At 38.2% G+C, this 22,908-nt stretch overlaps 1 protein-coding gene across 1 annotated transcript in view; it reads left to right on the forward strand.

Annotated features, from left to right (window-relative positions):
- Positions 1–14,735: 14,735 nt before the first annotated feature.
- Positions 14,736–22,908, forward strand: part of NAV3 (neuron navigator 3) — a gene marked incomplete at its 5' end in the record, with an annotated part of 248,995 nt that continues 240,822 nt past the window's right edge. The window contains one exon of the mRNA XM_084205736.1: positions 14,736–14,978. Coding sequence (XP_084061862.1) covers positions 14,736–14,978 — 243 coding nt within the window. The remainder of the gene's footprint in view (positions 14,979–22,908) is intronic.

A 22,908-nucleotide genomic window follows, 5' to 3' on the forward strand; every position in this document is an offset into this window, starting at 1 on the left:
AGTCATCTGTTAGTCAAACAGATGAAATAGACTTAACAGTTGAAGAAGTAGGCTTCAAATTGCAGTTTCAATGGTTTTTCAGTGTTATTCTCCCACTAAGATTTCAAGCATCTTTTGCAGGGAGGGCAGCTGTCTGGCAAGGAATTTGATAGGTTTGCTTTGGGCAAGACTAGACATGTGTTCTAGCATAATACAAAATGTAGTTCATAATTTCATAGAGACATGTTCCTCTCTGTAACGGATACAACAGACAGATGGGGGAGCACAAGTTTCAAGAGACACAATTATGATTCATTTGCAAAACAGGCGTGTTGCACAACAGCTGCTTGCCAACATCAGCTATTCTTCTTTTGCCTTACAGCTGTGCAACTCTATTTTAAATTTTTTTAATTGTTTCAGAGAGAGAAAAGTATTTTGTTTGATCTAGTATGTTTTAAATGCTTTTTATAAATAAACTATGTAGAGTGTTTTGAAATGAAACACTTTCAAAATTAAGAGTAAAAGATCTGGAGGAAATGTGGCAAAGATATGCTTTTCACTGCTTTTTAAAAATGTAATTAGTCACTGGAATTTAACACTACCTGATTTAAAATGTAACTTAAACAGGTTAGTTTAAAAGAAGAATTTTGAAAGAAAAAAAAGTCGTTTTCAGACAAGAAGCAGGACTACTTTTAAAAGTAAAGAAAGAGTAATTTGCTGTTAGTAATTTTCAGTCTGGAATTTAGATTTTCTTAATATATTTTACCTGTATTTTGTTGAAACATTTCTTTTGTTTTCATCTGTCTCCTCATGTTGTTATAAATTCTCTTTGTCAAGTCCCAGTCCAGATCTGAGTCTATGATGGTCGTATGTCTTCAAAGTTGGAGTAATATCTAAATCAATTTCCTAATAAAATCACTATTGCCTGAAATGTTAACAGCCTGTGTTTTTACAGTTATTTTTTAAGTGCTCAATAGATATTTTATTGCTCAGTGGATACAACCAAACATAAACTCTGCAGTTGTACTTGTAAGTAGAAAGTTTACTACTCCTATTACAATTTTTCTGGCTTTCTTAGAGAACTGACTAACATCTATACATTAGAGTAGCAGCTTTTAATTGTTTCAGAACTTTCCTGGAAATGTGGGATGATTTAACATTTCATGTGGCTTTCTTTCCTGCTTTTGTGCTTCAAAGGATGGTGAACAAATTAGCAAAAACCTCAGAGCCAGCTACTGTCCTATATCTGCACAACTCCCACCAGCTTCAACTTGCAAGTTCTGCTTAATGACTTGAAATGGATATGGCTTTGTAGTCTGCATGTGATGATTGAACTCATGATGGTGATGAGAAATGAGTATGTGCTAGAGCTGCAGGATCAAACCTTTAGGAAGTACATTACCCTAGTGTACAGCTGAAAGCTTCTAGTATGCCTTAGCTTTTTTCACTACAACTGAGCTCATGTATTTTAATCTGTACCTCATTGTATGTGACTTAATGTGAGAATGAAAATTTAAAAATTGCTTCTCAACTACACCTATTAATGCTTACATCTAACAAACTCTGTAGACGCAGATTGTTTCAAAACAGGTTCAGCTGCAAGCAGAAAAAAATGCCTGGTGGCTCTCAGTTCTCCTCTTTAAGAGCTTATAAAACTTGGATTTAGTATGGAATCTTTAAAGTAAAAAATTATGGTGAGTTAGGAATTTTGTAAAAGTGGAAAAAAACCCAAGTATTAATTTCAAGCTGGACCCATAATAGTTATAGGGTACGTTTTCAAATCTATGTAATTAAGGGCTCTAGAAGGATTAGAAGGAAGCTTAAATCATAGGATTTTTTAACTGAAATGCAGTCATAGGCTATGCATAATAATGTGGATTTTTTCCTACATTGATCAGCTGAAGAACAGTAGAATGGGTAATGATGAAATTACTGTAGAATCCAGGTCATGGCTCATAAACACCCATTACTGTAAGCATAAGAATGCAGCTGTACTGTTTTCTTTTTCAACAGATAGGTACACAAGTATAATGAACATGAGAATAATGAATAATGAGAATATTTTTGACATAGATAGATGCATGGATGGATGAATGGATGATGGATAGTGAGAGGCTCTCATCTTGTCCTTCCATCAAGTAGATACTTTTTCTGAGTATCTACTCTGTTCCATCTGAATTCTACTGACTATAAGATCATAATCTCTCACAATATTTTTCTTAGTATCATAGTTATGATGGTTTCCTGATTTGACAGTTCAGATATCTTCAAACAGACTGGCATATGTTGAGGTATTACCAGCAAAATCTGGATGATGTCTCTCACCCACTATATTCCCTAAGGATGGACAGACTTTTTTGTTTTCTGTACAGATCTTGGGGTCCTGTGGTTACGATTCTTATCTTGAAACAAATAGAAAAAGACTACTGAGGTTTGATACTGCTTTCCATTGCTATACAGTCTCATCTGTATAAAATTATTAGCTATAGGAAGGTTTCTAACAGACTTCAAAAAGACTCTGGGAGCCCTGCCTTTAGGGTCAAAACTCCAGGGCATGAGACTTAGAATTTGGAAGGCATTTGGGAATAGACATTTTACTCTTATATCATGGCGAAAAAGCAACGGCTTCTCTCAGTGACCTCTCTCCAGAAGGGAGAAAGCAACATATTTATATGGATTCAAAATAATTTTGAAAGCATCTGAGGCTTCCAGATTCTAAATCCTTTTCTGACTTCTCAGACTAGCACTATCAATATAACATTCACAGATTTACTTCTGGGCAAAAAGTCTCAGCTTTTACATAACCCTCTGACATTCAAATGACTTTTTCCAATCAGAGTTGAGTTTTGACTTCAACTTGGCCGCCAGTAGCGTAAGAGAATTTGAATAAATAAATCTTTAAAACCAGCCTTGATAAGTTTTTTAATCAGTTCAGAAGACCTTCTGCTTAAGCCAAATTTGTTTCAAAGAGTTTATAGAAGTGATGCTGAATAGTTTAGCCTGCCAATTTAAGCAAATCTCATAGTGGTCCTAAAGTTTATACCATTCCCACTAATTTCTGTATTTTCTTTGAACTCATTTACATAAGTGAATAATATAATCCCAGCCTCAGAGTCCTTGAGTGAGAACTATTTAGCACATGTGGCCACCAAAGTCTATGGAAAGATTCCTGTCTGTGGAAAGATTTTTGTGGAAATTGGGCTTGGTTCTTGGGTTCCCTGAGACCACTGTAATTAGAAATGGATTTTTCCTCTCCCTTTCAATGAAATCAGTGAGAATTGCTTACTCAGAGGCCTTTAAAGTAGAGACCTTTAAAATTCTAGCCTTTCAACAGCCTAGCTTGAAGCCATGTTTGAGAAATAGCTGCTCTGTAAGATTTTGATTTCATTTGTACACTGTAAATCCAGATGTTAGTGAGAACTTAAGGTGGCCTAAGCTGGAGTTTAAAATGACTGGATATTTACACCCTGCTGAGGGCATGATCCAAAAGGTATGGCACTAAGGTTTGGCTCCCTTTAACTCTGTTTTCCATTGGGAAGTTCTCCAGTTTAGTGTTTTTATTTTTTTTTAAATTAAAACCAACTGTCTTTCCTCAAAGAGGAGAAAAGTATAGGATTCTTGAAATCAAAGATCAAAGAAAAGAAATTCTCTAGTCACAGTAGGACAATGTCAGAATTTCTGAGCTCCAGGTACTTTGGTGTTATGTGAACAAACAGGGTGGGTTGAAGCCACTAGCACGCACAAGAATATCTCTGAGACCCTGCTGGCTTCTGTGAAGAGCAAACAAAGGATGACATTATCAGCAAAATTGTTTAAAAAAAACCCTACTGGGATAAATTTTTAAACAGAAGTTATAACATAAGAAGGATTCATATTTTGTTAAATCTAGCAAATTGTTGGCATGTAATATAAACAAAAAATTCTTTCCTGCTGGAGGAAAACTCACTAGAATTAATTAAACTTATACCAGGGATAAAATTGATGCAGCACTTAGCGCATTTAATTGAAATAGTTTTTATTTTTATTGGGTTCAGTGGTTACAAAATAGTTGTGTAATGGTTTAAAGATATAGATTTAGTGAACTTTTTGAGTTGCTTGCTATTTGAATAATATTAGCAGTCTAGAGAATAATAAATAATAATAGTTCTGCAGACTTGAAAAAGAGCTGGACAGTCATGCATGCAGCCTGTGTCAGCACAGAAGAATGCTTCTGTATTGTTCTTAAAGATTTTCTCTGAGGAAAAAAAGGTTCCTCGTGATACATACATTCTCAGTAGTTACATTGTCCCTTGATTTGGAAGTAAAATATTTCCAAATATGATTTGTATTAAAAATTCCAAATATTGTGTCAACTTGTAGAATAGCTTAAAGAAAAGAAGAGGGGACTAGGGTGAAATTGAATAGTCACAATTGTCTTGGAGGATAGAGATCTTAAAGAATATAATATCTGTGAGCAACCAAGAGGCTACATTCTGCTCTCAATTACTCTGGCATAAATCTAGAATTACTCATTGGAAGTTCAAAGTTTTTGCTGCAGATTTACACCCATATAATGAAGAACAGAGTTCAGTTATGTAAGGGTGGGAAAACCAATTTGGCCGGAATGTAACTAGCCTGGAACGCAAACTCTAATCACAAAAGGGAACCTTTTCCAGGTCAGAAAACAGACTGCACATGGTGTATCCCTCTTTTATTCTTCCCCTCCTCCTCCACCATCTTTAGCTAAGATATTCAAGCAAGTATAGACTCCTGCTCCTTGCATTAACATCCCATGGCATTAGGCATTGGGCTGCTTCACCTTTATAATGTAAGGCAGAATAAAAGTGCTCAGGTATATTAGAGTCACGAAATTCCATAGAAAGCTAAAAAGAAGTAGTGCAATATAAGCAAAACTGGCTGGATTATAGTTTAGGTGAGTGAAATATGAAGCTAAAACCAAAATAATGGGATACTGCGAAATTTTCTAAATTGAAGTAGGTTTCTGAGAAGACCAGAATCTTTTGACAAGTTATTGGAGGAGATTTTTGAATAGTCTGCTAGTTACAGATCCCAGTGTTGCTCAGGTGGTTTGTACTGCAGAAATTTTAATGCTGTGTTGCAATGGTTTCTGAGAAGAAAATAAAAATACTGCCGCACATCTTGTTCTTATTCTGGAGAATATTCCCTCACTGGGTGCAGAGAAGGGAATGGAATGAAAAATAAAACTTTCAAAGAGAATATAAGAAAAAAATAAAGGGATAGAAAGGAATAATATATGGAATCTAATTATATCTTTTCTAAACAGAGAGAGAGACTGTACTGTATGTCTTGTACTTGGCCTAGAGAAGAAGTGGGACTCACACAGTTTTGTACCAATAGAAAATCATCCTGGATCAGGAACGTTACTGTATTGTTGGCTGTGGTGCTGCATGAACATGTAATGAAGACCTTTTCTTTCTAAAGACATGTCTATCTGAAGAAAATAGCTTCTGCCTTTGTCACCATTGAAGGCGCACATGCCACCAGGGACATTTTCACTAGTGGCTGTTAACTTAGTTCTTCCTGATTTATACCTAACAGTGTCTGTTTAGCTGAATGCTGCAGCTAAATAACCAGTTTAGTCCCCCTTCTGGTTTTGATAAAACTGTGCTTTCTTTGTAGCTCATCCTATGGTTGTTGTAGGTGGAAAAAAAAATATTTTGGCTTTCTGTTTTATTTTTTAATTTGTGAATGCTGATGTTGCTTTTATGGCTGCCAAATGCTTGTTACATATGTCAGTTCTAAAAGCCCAAGTGATGGATGAAAGCTGGGAGAGGAGTTGTATTATTTGTCTCCCATCTAGCACTTTCCTTGCACTGGAAGGTAAGACCAATATATAAACATAGCTTTCTTTTTTTTTCTTTTAATAACATGCCACATCTGTAAGGTTATATTTCTCCCCAGTATGCAGAAAAGCAGGAAGGAAGCATCTAACATCTGCAGGATTTGAAGTTATTTTTGACAGCTGTGTGCCATTGAGGGTTTGATGGTTTCTATTTTTTTTTTTTTTTTGTGAAAGATAAAGCAACCCAGGTGAATTGCTCAAAGGGCATTAATATCTGTCTGACATGTTAAACATGTGTGCTCATGTGTACATAAAGATACATAGAAAAGATAAAAGCATGGATCTATAGACAGAGTAGTGAGGAAACACAATTTGCTGACTGGAAAAGCTGCTGTTGTAATTTACTTTTAGATTTTTGTTGGGATGACACAAGGTGTATGGTTTAGCATAGATGGGAGATGTTTGGTAATGAAAAACAGCAGGTTCTTGACACTTATTGATCAAAAAATGGGAAGGTTTAGTCTAGTGACATACAGAACACATTTGAGGAGTTGGCCTGGAGCATGCTCTGATCAGCAGAATGGAGAAAGGCACAAGCTTTCAAGGCTCACTGTAGGAAATGTTCACATATGGCCAACAGGAGATAGAGGCAGATGGTTGAGATTTTTAGTGTGTGCATTAGGCCAATTTTTATTTGAAAGAAAAGAGCACCCACTTACAGCTCAACTGTACGTGGTGAAGGTTTTTCATTCACTGACACACAAGGCATGGCTGCTTAATATTTCACAGGTAGAGGTGAGTGACTATCTCTGCCAGAGTTCCAAGCTGGCCAAGTGCAAGACAAGAGCAGGAAAACCAGAGCGTGTGTAGTGGTACGCCCTGGTGAGGAAACACTGTTAAAAATGTGGATTCTGGATAGTGTTATCATAACTCCTCAATAAGAGCAGGCAAGTGGCACAAAACACGTGGTTAAAAGAGCATATCTGTTTATGAAAACAAAACAAAAACCTTAGAGTGACTTCAAGGTGCAATACCTGTTCTTCGTGTAGCAAATTGAGATTCAAAATAAAAGTACTGCTCAGAGAAAAGATCCAATACTGAGAATGGTGCCTCTGACCATTAGCTAGAAATTATGTGCAAGGGAAGTGTGCTGCAATGGGGCTCATAGAATCATACAATTATTTAGGTTAGAAAAGACCCTTAAGATCATAAAGTGAAGCTGCAAATGTAGCACTGCCATGAGGCATAATGCTTTACTGGTACATCCACCCAGCATGAGAGCACTGTAAATGCCAGATTTTCTGATGGAAATTGTGTTAGGGAAGGTGATATAATGGTGATCTTGTAAAGCTTCACCAAAAACTATAATGTTTTTTAATTCTTTATATTGAGGTGTTATGTTTGCCAAAGGAAATCTTGCCTTTAAAATGTGTATCAGTGTCTCCTGAATTACTGCAAATCACAGGAAATGTAGGATAAATATCAACTATTTCTGTGGTTAAAGAAGATGAAAATAATATGGGTATTGTAGGAAGGTTTACTTGATAACAAAATTAGTTATGATGACTATCTGCAAAGGCCAACAGGAAACCAAAAACAGTGCTGGGATCATTCCGCTATACTGATAAGCAGTGAGGAATAACAGGAAGTATTATGCAATAATTGCTACTTAGACCAAGGTCTGGGGTAGCAGATGGGTAGAGGTGGTATAGCTATAATAGGTATGAACTGTGGGGGATCATCAATCATCAAGTTGGCATTGAATGATAACAGTCTCAAAGCAAGAAAGAAGCAGACAGTAGATCATGACTCAGAAGTGCTCTTCCAGCTGCAGTGCAGCTTGCACTTGTTTAAGGTCAAATATCAAAGCTAATCGCTTAAAATATATCAGTCTTCGTTTTCATGAAGTATTCTCTAAGTATCAATCTAGTATTTTTTTTTATTACCTATTGCTAACCTTTCTCTCCTAACAGTTTTCATGATTGTTAAAAAAATTGGTCTTTTCTTCATTGCTGTCTATACACACTTTTGGCAGAGCAAGTTTTCATCATATTTCCTAAACTCTCTGTGCAGTAATTTCCACTGACTGCAGGGGTATCTGCTGGTGATAGCAAAGCTGATTGACTTCAAAGTCTCTTACTGTTGTTTCTGCACTTGGCCAAGACTCTGATCATGACTGTAGCAGATGTTTCTAAGCTATTTTTCTGCAGTAACTTTTTTTTTTAATAGACCAGTGGGAACCTTATGTAGAAGTTTTTCACTGCAATGCTAAAGTGAATGCCAACATAACTGTGATTTTGAAACCCTCTATCAGATCCACAGTGCTCGTAAGAGGAAAGTTTCCTGCAGATGGAAGCCTAGGTTTGCCACTCTGCCAGCCACCTGATGGCAGATAATCAGCAGATTCCTTCCTGCTTAGTCGCAGTTTCTTTTTATGAGTTATTTTTTACAGTTTGCTGGGAAATCTCATAGTAAGTAAAGCAAGTCAATTTCTCTGAAGAAATTTTGGATGAAAGTTCTGAACAGTTCACAGTTAGTATCAAGAGTCAGAACAGCTTTGATTAACTACAAATAACACCAATTTCCTTCTCATCTAATTAGGACGTATAAATATCTCCATAGCATCAACTAAAATATTCCAGCAAAATTTTGGGGTGTATGCACATTGGGAAATTTTTTTTCCAGGGGAATTTGTATTGAAAGCAGTAGTGATTGCAGAGAATTCATGGGGACCATATTTCGAGGGGAACACCAGATAATTTAAACTTTGATCAAAATTTCAAATTGAACAAAACTTCTTCCATCAATATCATTATTAAAAACAGGCTAGGAATTCTGTTCTTCACCACGTCCATCAAAAGTAATGTTATCACTTAAGAGCTTAATCATGCATTCTATAAATGTCAGGTTTTGTTGTGTCTACCTTAGACATTTCTCCAGCATGTCTACAAAGAGATGAAGCTCTTAATCACCCTGGTAAGTGGGAGAAATGCTCTTAGACAATGCAGCACTGAAGTCATGTATTCTAAGACAGAAAAATGTAGGGCAAGCAGTAGAAATCATAATTCACCAGGGCCCACCAAAAGTGATACAAAGACCGAAATCCTGTCAGAGGAAAAAGACAAACTGTGAGGAGAGCAAAAATGGAAAAAGGCAAAGATACCTGTCAGTGCCCAGGAGGATACTGGAGATGCCAGTGTGCCTGCTATGCCTGTGTCCTGGAGAGGCTTTGTAAATGAGAAACCAAGGAGACAAGGACAAAAAGAAAAGATGTCACTTCAATTGTTAGGATGACTGTTAGATTTCTGACCAGTTTATGCTGATTGTGGGCATATTTCCTTGTTAGCTGCAGTTAACATCAACTTTGAGAGACTTCAGCATTTGTTGTTTGGGTCATTTGCTTAGAAATGAACAAACAGAATATCCTTTTCTTTCCCCTTTCCTCTTTCATCTCCCAAAGAGAAAAGCTGATCCTTTCATTAAGCTTTACCAGCTGGCTGTGTGGTCTAGCCAGTAGATCAGTATGTAAATACTTACATAGTGTGTTCAGTTGCCATCAGTTCTTTCTTATCCTCATAAAATTTTAGTTTATGTTTTCCAATCCTATAGTATTTAAGCTCAATTCCTCTAAGCCAAATACTTCATGATTAAATAGAGTGGACAACAAAGAGAAAAAAACTAATTTTTAACCCACACAGATTTAGAATTTAAAAAAACCCCACTACTTAAGAAAGGTAGTACTGAATCCCCATATGGACCTGGGAAGGTCATTTAGCCTAATGGTTCCACTTGACAATATTTTAATATACCTTACATACTTTACAGGGTGGTATGGTACTAAATTACACACAAAGGTTTGAAACTATCTCATGGAAGATGCTGCAAACGTGCAGCATGAATGAATTGTAGAAAAACTGATCACTTTATCAGTTAATACTTTCAAACCCTTAAACTCCTGTCTCAGTTTTGAAAGGCCAAATGGTTCAGACAATAAAACTATATTCTTATTTAAAAGTTGTCTTTGAAAAGCTTCCCCAAACACTCAGCCAAAGCAGAAGGATTTCCTTTAGGAAGCCGGATGCACCTTTTTCTGTGACTGTAACTGGGCTTTGGATTATATATCTTTTGAAATACAAAACTGTTAAGAAAAACAACAGCAGCTTACTCAGTAGCATTGCATACTTGCAGATAGAATTAAATACTTGTTAAATGTATTGCCTTGAGACTAATGGTTTCACCTGATTTTTGTAATAACAAAAATACTGTCCACAGAATTATGCTGTGAACATGAGTCGGACCTGAAGGATTTGTCTCATCAGTATCTGACAGGTTGAACATATTTTGTTACACCAAACAGCATCTTATTTGCATTTTTAAAGTTCAAACCTGTCTTATCTGGAGTAAATAAATCATCTTGCTTCAGGTACCTTCAGTATTTTAGAACTATTGTTTGCTTTTTCAAGAGTTGTCCATCCCCAGCTGGGGAAAACTTTCTGCTCAACCTGAAATCAGTGAGCACAAAATCTTGAGATTGTATCAGCTCTGTCTGAAGTTGGCCTGGCTCATGTAAACTCTATTCACAGCTGCTACACCAGTGGGATGAAGTGGGGGAACAGCTCAGAACAGAGCTCTGCAGTCCCTGGATCCCTGACATTTCCTGTTTGACCCTCTGCGCATGCAACAGCTTCCTTGTTGAAGATCACAGAGCAGAAGGAGCAAACAAATATCTTGGCTCCACTTTTGAGGCAGGTGTCCCCTCTCTTGACATTTCCTGTGCTCTGGGACACACTGCCAGCTGTCTGTGCAGTTCATACGAACAGTTTGTCTGAGGGCTGGGGGTGCAGAAGGGGAGCGACCTTCATGGGATTTGTACTGGTATCAGGCTCAACGAAGGAAAGGAAATATATGCTGGGATGTTGTGCTGTGAACAGTTATTTCTGTTCAGTCCTGAGAACAAAAATTCACCATGGCGCTACAAGTGACTGATGCCTTCTTTTATGAAGTGTTTTAGACTTCAGGTGTGTTAGCTCCTGCTATTTGAAATAAATGTTACAATTTTTTTAGGATGTGGGGACTATTATACTGAATGCATACATGCTGTGTTACTTTGAGGTACAGATCATTAATATTATCTATAATTTATGTAAAAATGGATCGTGTGACACTTTCACAGTCGTGCTTTACAGCCAGGTTGTCACTATTTTATCAGCTAAAACAATGGCCCTACCTTCAACATATCACTGGAACTGCCCATACAAAACTACTAAAGATTGTATTTTGACCTTTGCTATCTTTTCCTATTTTTTGGTTCCTCTTTACACTTTTATGTTCTTACCTAGCATCCCAATTGAAATGTTGCCCTCTATGTTTCCCCATACCTCAGTTTTCTTCTAGCTTCCTCATAATTCTCCAACCTTTCCTGCACATAATTTCCCTTGTGTCAAGGCTTCAGTCATGATCTGTGTTCATCCTCCTGAATCCAAATGATGTCCCCTACCTGTCTGGCTGGAGGATGTCTACTCTAAAGTGTAAGATGTTAAATTATAAACCTACAGTTCCTCTCTGCACAATGCTTAGCCTGTTTCTCTGCCGTCCGTCTCTAGATATTAGTTTAATATAACCAAGTGAATATGTATGTCCCTAATTTCTGTCAGTCATATATTTTTATTCACTGCTTTCTCTATCCTGACTGGAATATTTTTGTCCCTCATTCCAGAGTGTTGTGTTTGATTTCATGTAACTCCAGGTTATAGCCTTCTCCACTCCTGTTTCTCACAGATATGCCTTTTTTTTCTGTTTGGATATTATTTCCACATATCTGACATTCCTCATCCTCATTCTGATTTTAGATTCTCCCTGTCTGCCTTGCTTGACCGTCACTTAGCTTTCCACTACAGAGATACTGAGGAAATACTACCAAACTCACATGGTCAGCTTGATGCCTGACAATGTGCCCTTCTTTGCAGCTTCCAACTTTGCCCTTTCCCCACAATTCCTTCCCTTATGGAATCTTTGGATGCCTTCTGCCTGAAGGGTCATCCCACCAGCACCTGCATCTGGTGAATGTTTGTGTATGTTGTCCACAGATGCTTTATCCTGTGCTTTCCTGTTTGTGTGGAAAACAGTACTGAAGCTTAGTTGTTGAATATTCTTTCCCCCAAGATAGCCTTCATAAAACCCACATTCACCATGAGGGGCTTTCAAGCAAAAATTGTAGTTAAGTGATTTCAAAGAGTAGAGATGTTTGTTTATTTATCTTTTGCTTAGAATTACAGAAAACAAGAAAAAGAATACTGGGCTTGTAGCTGCATTCTTACTTACAGAGTAAAATTGTTTTTCTCCATTATTTTTCATGATTCTTGCAAAGAAACTTGCATATTCTTCTTTGCATCTTCAATAGATCAGAAGCACTTCTGTGATTTATCATTGTACAAATTCTGGGTAGTTGGGGTTCTGAAGTTGATGGCCCGGACCTGGTACTTGCTTTAAAGTCAACATATAATGAAAAATTATTTTGAAAGAGTAGCAGTAACACCACCCTCACATCATTGTTTCCAAATCCTGTTGGTTATGTATTACAGATGACTCCTACTAAGTTTGCTTACTTATTACTTTCAGGGTTTCTGTGCTGGGAAAATGGGTTGCAAAAGAGACTGTGGGTATCATGACCTCATCATTCATATTCAAAAGAAGATCAGCAAGATTACCAAAGTGCATTACTTTGTAAAATTATAACCCCGGGAAGTAATAAGATTCAATTACATTTTTTTGGCAAAGTTCTTTTTAAGAAAGTATCTGTCTCATGGCCGTAGTTTATTCTTTGTCTTGATCATTGGGTAACAGTTCTCATGAGGATTTTTCATCTTCTCAAACCTTGCAAGAGATAAATCCCTCTTTTCCTGTGGTCCGCTTCAGTCTTTGCATATGTGCATTTTCTGAAGCGTTAACTGTTAACAGTTGTGCCTAAGAAATCTAAATTCCTTACGCAGCCTCAGTGCTTTATAATGCTGGAAAACAAATGCAGACTGTGCAAGGAGCTTTCTTCCCCTTTGCTCTGCAGAAGATCTGAAATATCACACTGAACAAGAATATTCCAATCATTGGAGCAAATCGATGTATCCTGTGGGCTGAAGTTGTCTAAAATGCAGAGCAGCTACCTCTGTGCATTCTTGCACAAAACCCATTGCATCTGTTGTTAATGGTGGCAAAACCAAATGGCAGATAAGCAGAGGATGCTGAAATGTGTTTGCTGATTCTCTGTATTCTCACTTCAAAGGTCAGGGGATTGCTACAACAGGTTAAATTCACTCCTACAAACCACAAACAAGAATGGAGCAGTTTGTAAGTCATTAAAAAGCTGAATTTATTTACTGTGTCAGTGTGATCTCTGTAAATGAATGATAGAGGACAATACTGCAGGCATCACATGTTTATTCTGTAAAATAATTTTAAGGCATGATTTAAGATCTTTTTAGTCTGCTTCTCATTTACGTTCTTTTCAATGCTTTTTTCAACTTATGCCATCCTTGTTTTGAGAAGGTAAGTGTCCAGAGGGCTCTTATTTTCTCTTGTGCTTTTATCTGTGGTGGTAATAGTGCATACTGTTCAAGGAAGGTGTAGTTAATACCATGTAGTATATTGAGGCAGAATAAGTCAAGTCATCTTATGTTTTATTTTAGAAGACATAACAAAAAACCCCGTGGCTATAATGCTGGGTGATAAAATCCCATAGGAGTTGAATGGTGTGATGTTTCTGCACAGGTTTTTTCCTCCTGTCAGTTTGAAAGGGTTTCCCCTGCTACAGAATCTCAAAGGAATTTACAGTTGTTCTTTTAAGTAAGTGTTTATGCTGCTCAACAATTTGGACTGTCCATCATGACTCATTTTGGAGCCTGCTCTGCCTGCCTGACTTGTATTTCTAGGTGCAAGGATTTGAGGTTGCCAGAAAGAATATTTCTGTGAGCAACAAGCAGAAATGATGCGTTGGACATGGACTTCATGGAGCTTTCAATGTTTTTAGAAAGGGAAGTGTTAACACTGAATAGATGACGTTAACACCGCCACCAAGAAAGAAAAAAAAAAAGAGCTCTGAAAGCTGTATTGACTAAATCTTCTAACAATGCTTGCAATTCTCCTATATCCTGCTCTGTTTTTGTATGGATTTTTCATAGCACAGACAGACGTTACCCACAGTGTGATTCAGTGTCTGTTTCTAGCCACGCTCTTGCACGATTTTAACCTGATTTCACGGGAGGAACAGAGAATGAAACACCGTAGCTCATGGTTGTCAGCAGTGAAAAATAGCCAGGAATCAGACAAACAGCTTCATTGCTGAGATTATTTCCGGGATGAAAACTCGTCCAACAGCTGTTTGCTTTGGCCACTACTCAGATCCTTTTTTTTTCCCTTAAACAGAAAAAAAAAAAAAAAAAGAGGTTTGTTTTTTTTTTAAGATGTGGGCTGGTTATTTATGTAGTCAGGAAGAGGTCTCTGCTTCCAGTGTTGTGGTCTCTGAGCTGTTTTGACAGTTGGAGTACGGGGAGGTTTCCTCTCTTCTCTCTCTCCTTCTCTCCCATCCTTCATTCACTTAATGCGCAGACCTGGAATGCTGTAGGAAGAAGAGAAAGCGAATTTATGAGTTCTTTAATCCCAGACAGGCAGCTCTGTGGCAGTTACCTTCAAGAAAAGTTCACGCCCCAAAGGAGCGTTTAGTCTTACAGAGCCACTGACTCACTGAGCAGTGCGTGTGAGTGGCTGCGAGGGAGAAGGGGAGAGATGAAGGAAAAATTTCGCTTCCTTGTGAAACTCGCAATATTATCGTTTTAAGACTTTTCCAAAAGATGACTGCTACTTTTGTTTAAAGCGTTTGCTCTGAAATTGCTGAAGCTGGAGCCTACCAGACTGAGGTCAGGAGCATTTTCTTTGGCAGAAAGAAGATACTTTTATAAAAGCCATGCCTGTGCTTGGGGTTGCCTCCAAGCTGAGGCAGCCAGCCGTAGGGTCAAAGCCTGTCCACACTGCCCTCCCGATACCCAACCTCGGCCCTGCCGGCTCACAGAAGTACTCACCAAAGTCCTTGGAGCTTACTGGGGCAGAGAGCTCGATGCTGTCCTGTCAGCTTACGTTAAAGTCAACCTGTGATTTTGGAGAGAGGAAAACGCTTCAAGGAAAAACCCAGGAGATTGAAGATAGCAAGGTTAGTTGTAAACTTTACCTGTGGAACTCGCTTATAAAAAAAAAAAACTTTGATAGAAACTTTCTGCATGCAGAACTTGGGGGTAAATGAGTAAATAGACTTTTGCTGTCATCACTGAACTCCCATAGCAGCCTTGAAAATTTGTTTTGCTCAGTGCTGCTGTCTGAATAAATATTCTGTTTTTAAATGTTGGTGTTACTTCACAGATGAATTTTGATAAGGATCAGTAGAATCATAAGGAGAGAAAAATCATTCTGGCACCCAGTAAACAGAGTGTTTAAAAAAAAAATCTTGGCAGCTTTATGTTATATTATGAAATTTAAAAAGAGATCTCACGCCCACACCTATTCCCACAGGGAGGCTCTTTTAAAATAAAAACATGCAATTGATTTTCTTTTCAATTTTCAAATGATCTGGCTATTCTTGCTGCAGAACTGCTGAACCAGAAAAACAGCTTCTCAGTGAACAGTAGTGGTGCTTTTCTCTTCTGCAAATTAGCTTCGTCCTAGCCCCTATCTAGCCCCAATTCATTGTGATTAAAAAAAAAAAAAAAACCAATCTGAAGTAGGATGCCACAATATTTTTTAGACTGCTTAGGGTTTTTTTTCTTTTGTAAGGGGATTATTTTTGAGTCCTAATTAACTTTTAGAAACACTTCTGCTTGGTTTTGAACTAGGCTTTCTGTTGTAGTTGAGAACATTTTTCATGCTTTGTACATGAGTACTGAGTCCCTTCTTGTCAGCAGCATATATTTCTGTAGATCTTTCAGTCAGTACATTATGCCTGCATGTGTGGTTTACACAGCTTCAGCAAGCTGTGAGGCTACTTCCTCTTGCTTTTCTAGTACTCTTGGTTTGTGGAACTGATTACCACCCTGGAATTAAACATATATTTTTAATTGTATCTTAGTTTGAGAACACTTAAATGTCATTAGAGTTGTTACAGTGGCAAGATGCACATATATGTAATTGTTTTTTCTTTGTTTTTAGTTACTGGGTTAATTCAATTTTAGTGAAGAAAGTTGGTTTTGTGGTTAAAGCATAGGGTTGGGATTCTGAACATTTGGTTTCCTTTTTAAACCTTGCCACATATTTACACATGAGATTTTGGTCATGCCACTTAACTTTTCCCTTGGAGTTTTCTGTGTCACATCTCCCTGTCTCCCAGAGATGATGCATTGGTGGTATCAGACATCCTAGACAGAAATGTAAATAAAGGAGCAAACTGTTCATTTCTTGATAACCACAAGTGATGAACAGCCTGTTTCTAGAATGTGAGTATGCAGATAATATAAGTTTGAAGATAATAATTTTTCAACACAATGCAATTCCTGCTTGTTTGCTTATTTTTAATAGAAAATATTATTTGCTTGTTTTTTAATGTTGTTCCTTAATGGATAGACCATGGAAAATAAATTAGATTAGCAAATACTATTTTCCATGAAAAAAGCAAAAGGTTATGTTGGCTGCTGAGAATTGTTTTTTGTTTACTTATAGAAGTGCGGAGAAAGATATAAGGCATCCTGCCTTCAGTATTTAAACCACTTGGGAGCTATTAGTAATTAGTGTGAGACCAACTGGGAGTGATAGCCTTCCAAGGCATCTGGTCCTGAACTCTGCTGAACTTCTAGTGAGTAAAATAACAGCTTGGATGGACACAAACTCTGATACCAATTTGCCATTTAATTGGTTTGACAATACCTGTCATCTCAGAGACTTTTTTTTTAAAGAACAAAAAGCAAACCAACTTCCCAAAAACAACCTACCAGCCATGACATCCTTCTCTACCTATGTTCCCAGTGGAGGCTGCTGAGCAGTTTTAGAAGATGATCCATTAAGAGTAAGAGCAGGCTGGGCACATGATGGTATTAAAACTTCCCACAGCCACCTGGATTTATAGAAGTGCTGAACATTCAAAAAGTTACTAATTTCTGAAGCCTTTCTGTGTTACCCCCTTTTAAGTCTGACATTCCCATTAAAGCTTAGTGGAAGCCCTTTACTCAATTTTCTTCCTGGCCCATTTTTTGAAAGATGCTCTTTTACTCACTTTCTAAGCAAGTTTCATGAAATCTTTCTGCCAAAGGGGTTTGGACTGTAAGGTGGATGGGTATTTAGGAATATGACATTATTTTAATGCTTTTCTTACTAGTAAGCTTCAAAGGATCAGCCTAAAAGTATCAATGCTTTTTCTTTATCAGTGATGGAGATCCATGGCACCTGGGTAGCCTCAGAAGTATGTGTAGGTTATTTAAACAGTAGTTCTAAGCAGAGGTCTGATGGAGCTGTGAGAGTTAATGTCTCCTCAGGTTTGCTGAGCAGATGCAAGTTCTGCACTACAGGTTGTGTTGTCCCAAAGCTTGACCATTTGTAAGTGCTGATTTCAATAGACCTTTTGTTAGCAAACACATTAATCCATGTGATATCTCTGTGTGACTGTTGTGTGCAACACTGCACTTTGGCACTGTGTAACTATAAAAATGGTCACATAAAAGTTTTTTCAATCAAAATGTAGTGGATACCTAATCTGCATTTCCAACTGAGAGTAAAATCTGACTAACATATTTCTTGTATGCTTATGTTATATATATCATTACATATAAGGCAGCACTGATTTTTGAGGGGAAAAAATACGGATCTCTATCTGCAAAAGACAATGGAACATATGAATTCATCATCTGGTTAACTTTGGCTCCTGTCTGCTGAAAGCAGTGTCTTTTGCATTGCTTGCTTTGGTGCTCTGCATTTGCTGCACTGCAGGTCCCACATTTTCTCATCCCATCTGCAAGGCACTTAGACTGTGGTCACTGTGACCTATCTATTAAGCGCTAAGAATTCTAAATAAAATTAGGTTATACATGTCAATACAGTAGGTCATTGCCACACAGCTGTTTCCTCTATGAACTTCACTCTCACCAAACCTGATTGAGAATTGTGTCGCTTGTGTTGGCGTTCTCACAATGCAGCAGCAAACCTTAGTTCTCTTTTCCCTTGCTGTTTCTCTCATCTCACGTGGTTTTGTTGCACTTGCATGTGTAGTCTTGGTTGTTTTCTTGTTTGTGGACGTGATGAAGTTTGAGGTTTAATAAAAGTGATATTGTCATAAAAACTGTGGTAGAAATAGTTTGAGGTGATTATGTTTAATTTTTTCCCTAATTGTATAGAACTTAGTTAAGCTTACGAAAGCAAATAATAGGTTGCTAATGATTTAAATTATTCTGTGTGTAGTTTATTCAAATGCACTTTTGTTCAAGATTTTCATAATTTGTGCTTTGGTATCTGAGTCTCATACAACAGGTCAATCTGCTTTCTTGCTAAACCCACTAATGTTTAGGCTGACTGCATGAACACTTTATGCTGTGAATAGTCATGCAAAATATTTGAACACAAGTATCCAGAGCACATTCTTTTTCCCTGAGTATCATATAGACAAAAGTTTATTCCTATATATGTACACAGGAACAGAATCCAGCTGCTGGATTCATGAGGTGAAATGCTGGCTGTCTTTGAAGCAGATGGAGTTTTGCTGTTCAGCTGGACCATAGAATGTTTTTATGCAAAACCATGTCTGAAAACACCAGTATATTTTCTAATATTTTTCTAACTGTGGGTATAGTATTATTTGTATTTCTCTACCGCCACTTTTATTCTGCTTGCAAAATTATTCATCAGATCATGGTGGGTTACTTTTTGCTTTTGAGCCACTAAACAGTAACAAAGTAAAAAAATATCCATTGATACTGTAGAAAGGTAAATTAAGCAATGACTTAAACCTATAGGAATGAAGAAAGAATTTATTTGCAAGACCAACTTATTTGGTCACTGAATCCTATCTCTGCACTATATTATTTTAAGGGTGGGTGTTGAGAGGCTGGGGCCAGACTGTTCAGTTGTGCCTAAAACAGAGCAAGGATCAAAGGGCACAGACTGAGGCACAGGAATTTCCATTTAATTTCAAGAAAAAAAATACTTTGAGGATGACAGAGCACTGGAACAGGCTATCTGGAGAAGTTGTGAAATCTTCTCCTCTGGAGACATTCAAAACCTGTATAGGTGCCATCCTGTGCAACCTGTTCTAGGTGAACCTGCTTTAGTAGGGGGGTTGGACTACAGGGTCTCCCTTCAGTGAGTCTGTAATATTGACCTGTAGCAAAATGCAGCAGTGTTTTACTCCAGGTCACCTGAAAGCGGGGTTGATTTCAGCTCCTCACACACATTTGGTGGTGCAGTCACTGGTGTGTTTCCAGGAGTCCTCTCCAGCACACAGTTGTGCAGCTGCTGGGAGTCAGCAACCCCTGCTAGGCACACTGGTCTTCTGCTCTGCCTTCCTCAGGCTGATCCTTGCAGGGCTCTGCTTTATGTTCCCAAAGTTTTCCTCCCATCATTAGACTTCCTTCTTTCAAGAGCCCTGCACCATCATTTATGCTTCTAAAATGAATTTTCTCTGAGATTAATCTGATACATTAATTGTGATGTTTTGGTTGTATGACTTGGATGATAAGATTTCAGCCTTCTTTCTGAGTTAATTAATTCTCTTACTGTTGGTGTTATCTTTTTTCTTTTGGGTTTTTTTGTTTTCAGTTTCTCTTTGTTCATGCTATCTGTCTGCTGCTGTCTGCTTTATCTGCTTCTTCCTTCCTGTTGGCAGACATCTTTACAGGCTACCGAATATGACTTATTTTTCTCTGTATCCCCTAATCAAGTCTTCCTGTCTTGCCTGCAGCATTTTTCATATCACTGTTCATTATCAAAAAGTGCTAGCCAGCCTCCCCAGCTGATTCAGTACACATATGTAAACCTAAAACTTTGCTAGATGTCTCAGTTGTGGGGGCTTGTAGTAAGATCCTAGTATATGGAGATACTGGAATCCAGGGGATGAATAGACAGCTGTTGTGACCTCTCTCACAGGGGTCCAGCCCCACTAAGTTCATTAAACAATTCAATTTTTATACAGGAAGATCTTAGGGGAGCTCTGGAAATTGATCTTCTGCAAGGCCTTCTGGAAGAAGTGACAAAGAATACTATGTGTCCAGCTGAATAAAGAAATACAACTAACTTCTCTAGAGCACAGAAATCTGAACAATTAAGCTGGGGAAGTAGTCCTCAGTAAGTGCTTCCTGGGGAGCATGCCCAACTGAGAGTGGTGTCCAAAACACTTAGTTGTAGCAAGTAAATGTTGTTAAAGTACTCTAAAGTGAAGTCTTGGTCAGTGTCACAAAACCAAGCAAAATGCTTTGATCTGATTAGGCAAAAGCATGTGCTGGAGCTGTTGAAGTGACTCTGAAGGTCCATTTAATTTGGCATCTTACCATTGCATCTCAGTTTTACTCTGAGGCCCTCTAGTGTCATTCAGCCAGCCCTTTTGCACTAGGTCGTTAAGATGCTCATGGAAACCTCTCATTTTTCCCTCATCAATTTTAAGTAGTTTGTCAGTGATGTGGTAAATCCTGCCTGTCACAAGACACCAAACTTGGAGAGCTTTTTATAAAGACAGATCTCAAGACAAACATTTTTGTTTTCCATACTAGGGTGGGGCTCCTGTTCACATCAAGGGAGTGCTGTGCAAATTGGAATACCAGATGTGCGCCATAAATGACTTCCATATCTCTGTCTTTCCTCAGCTAACCCTTCCACACCACTTACTTAGGTTTCATGTGACCCTTTCCCACCATTCCCCAAATCCCTCCAAAGCTAGGCATCTGTTGCAATCACACATCTCTTTGACTTTTCAATTTCTTGGATGAGTTTTTGTCTGGTCTCTGAGGGCCAAGCTCCACAGAGTTCCTTGACACACTGAGTCTAGGGAACATAAATAAATGAGTTTCTTTCCCCATTTTGTCATACCCTTCCTTTTCTCAGCACTAGTGCCCTGGAGGTATCTGCCTTGTGGGTTGGCAAGAGAAGAGGCTGCTCATTGTGCCGAGTGTTTAATTTACAGCGCTACAGCCAAGGCAACAAAAAGAGCAGCAGCAGCAGCCAGAAACTGCCTATCTTCTCCCCATAGTGACCACTAGTGATGGGAAGCCAGCAGTGTTTCAAAAGCACTGAACTAGCTGCCAGAAATTTCAGTCAGCACTGTGGACACCTGGGACTGTGTGTGTTTAAAATTCACACAGTCCCAGTGAGGCCAGGACAGTTGGCAGGAGTTCAGATTGTCAGCAATTTCAGCTTCTTGTCTAGTGCTCTGAATTATTTCTTTATCAAACAGATAACACTGTCTTTAATGTGCATTATGTATCCAGTACTGTCTGTCTTCGCTGTATTATAACTGGTTTAAGAGCTTCATTCTGCATGAGCTTGGACTAAATTTCACAGTTACATGTTTATTGTCTAATCATTTGTATCAAGCAGATTTTCATAGAGTTGGGATGAATGTAAAGTAACACAATATCAACTCTTAACTCTTTTGTATTTGTGAACAAATTGCATTGAATGTAGGTTAAAAGATGTTCCTCATCTGTAATTTTTAGTTGGGATCGTGGATAGGAAGGTATTCATCAACCCGAGCTTAAGAACTCTGCCTAAATTTCTACTGCTTTCATGTTATTTCTCTTACAAAATAAGAACATAGAACTCAACTTACTTCGTATCAATTGGTGTGTTGTGAGCTGGTATTACACATTATCAGAAAACAATCACACTTATCCTTTTGCATTGCATTTGTGCCTGAGGAAGCTGCTTGGGAATTTTCTGACCAAATAACTGTTCAATAAAAAATCCATCCCTCAAAAATGGGAGTGTGTCTGCAGGATTTTGCACTGTGAATGCACCAGCAGAAGCAACCCAGAGCATTTGCTTGGTGCAGCACTCTTGCAGTCCCCTGGGATCATCTGTCCTTCATAACCACAAATGGAGCTAAGTGGTCTCCAACTTCAAATAAAAATTATGGGCTTCTATTCTACTCCAGGAGGTTCTAGTTAGGCTTTAGTAAAGCTTCCCAGCCATAATGGTAGTTAAACAGAGGAACTTTGCTTGTGGAAAATACAGTATCTCCATCACTGGAAAACCCAATGCATACACTTGCCAGTCATAGTATTATTAGCAGTGAGTCTTTGTTGTGCAAGGAATTGGTGACAACCTTGATGGTCTTCTCATTCTCTTCTGTCATTTCTTGGTTCAGCTGATTCAGGTGCATGGTAATGAAACCATGCTTCCCTGGGAACCTGAGCTGACAGCACTGTGGCCCAGGGTGATAGAGATATGTAAGGACTCTCTTTGGAGACAGATTTACTTCCTCAGAAAATGTGCCATTGTGCTGTATGGGTGTTTGTGTTTCCAGGGGCATTGCACTGAAATATTGCAGTTCCTGTTAAGTTTCCCCAAAGCACTGGTAGGGTGTTCATGGAGCCCAGAAAGGTAGTGGCTTGCTTGGAAACACACATTTCCCTGGCATATCAGTGTCCTCATGCCTCAAGAGCCTGTGAGACAGTGGAGTGACTCTTGGGGACTCAGTTCTTTACAGCAAGGAACACAGAGGCCCTATGAACTTAAAAATCCTTAATTTAAAATCCTTTTAGGAGCACTATAGTGAATATTTCTTCTAGCTGCATTTCATAGAGGGTTCCTAGAAGACGGGAGCATCCCAGAATACCCATCAGAGCGAAGGGTCCCACTAAGATTAGGGAGTTTGGTTGCAGTGAAAAGCATTTCTTCTCTCAAATAAAAATAATGTTCTCTCTGTGGATTTTTATGTTTATTTCAACCATACCTTGATCCTAGAAGTTTTTACTAGATTGATGTCCTGTTATGACAGGTAGTGTGCATGTGTGCAAAAGTCAGTCCAGCCCTGTAGAACATATGGCTCTATTACATAGACTGTGGGAGAAAGGGAAAAGCATAATCCCCACAGTGCAGAGGGAAGGGAGAGATTAAAGAGAAAATGGATGATTTTCTCACACTCAGGCTGGGACTTTGTGGCAGGACTAGGAATTTCA

This window comes from Fringilla coelebs, assembly GCF_963513975.1.
Source record: "Fringilla coelebs genome assembly, chromosome: 5".
Classification (NCBI taxonomy): Eukaryota; Metazoa; Chordata; class Aves; order Passeriformes; family Fringillidae; genus Fringilla; species Fringilla coelebs.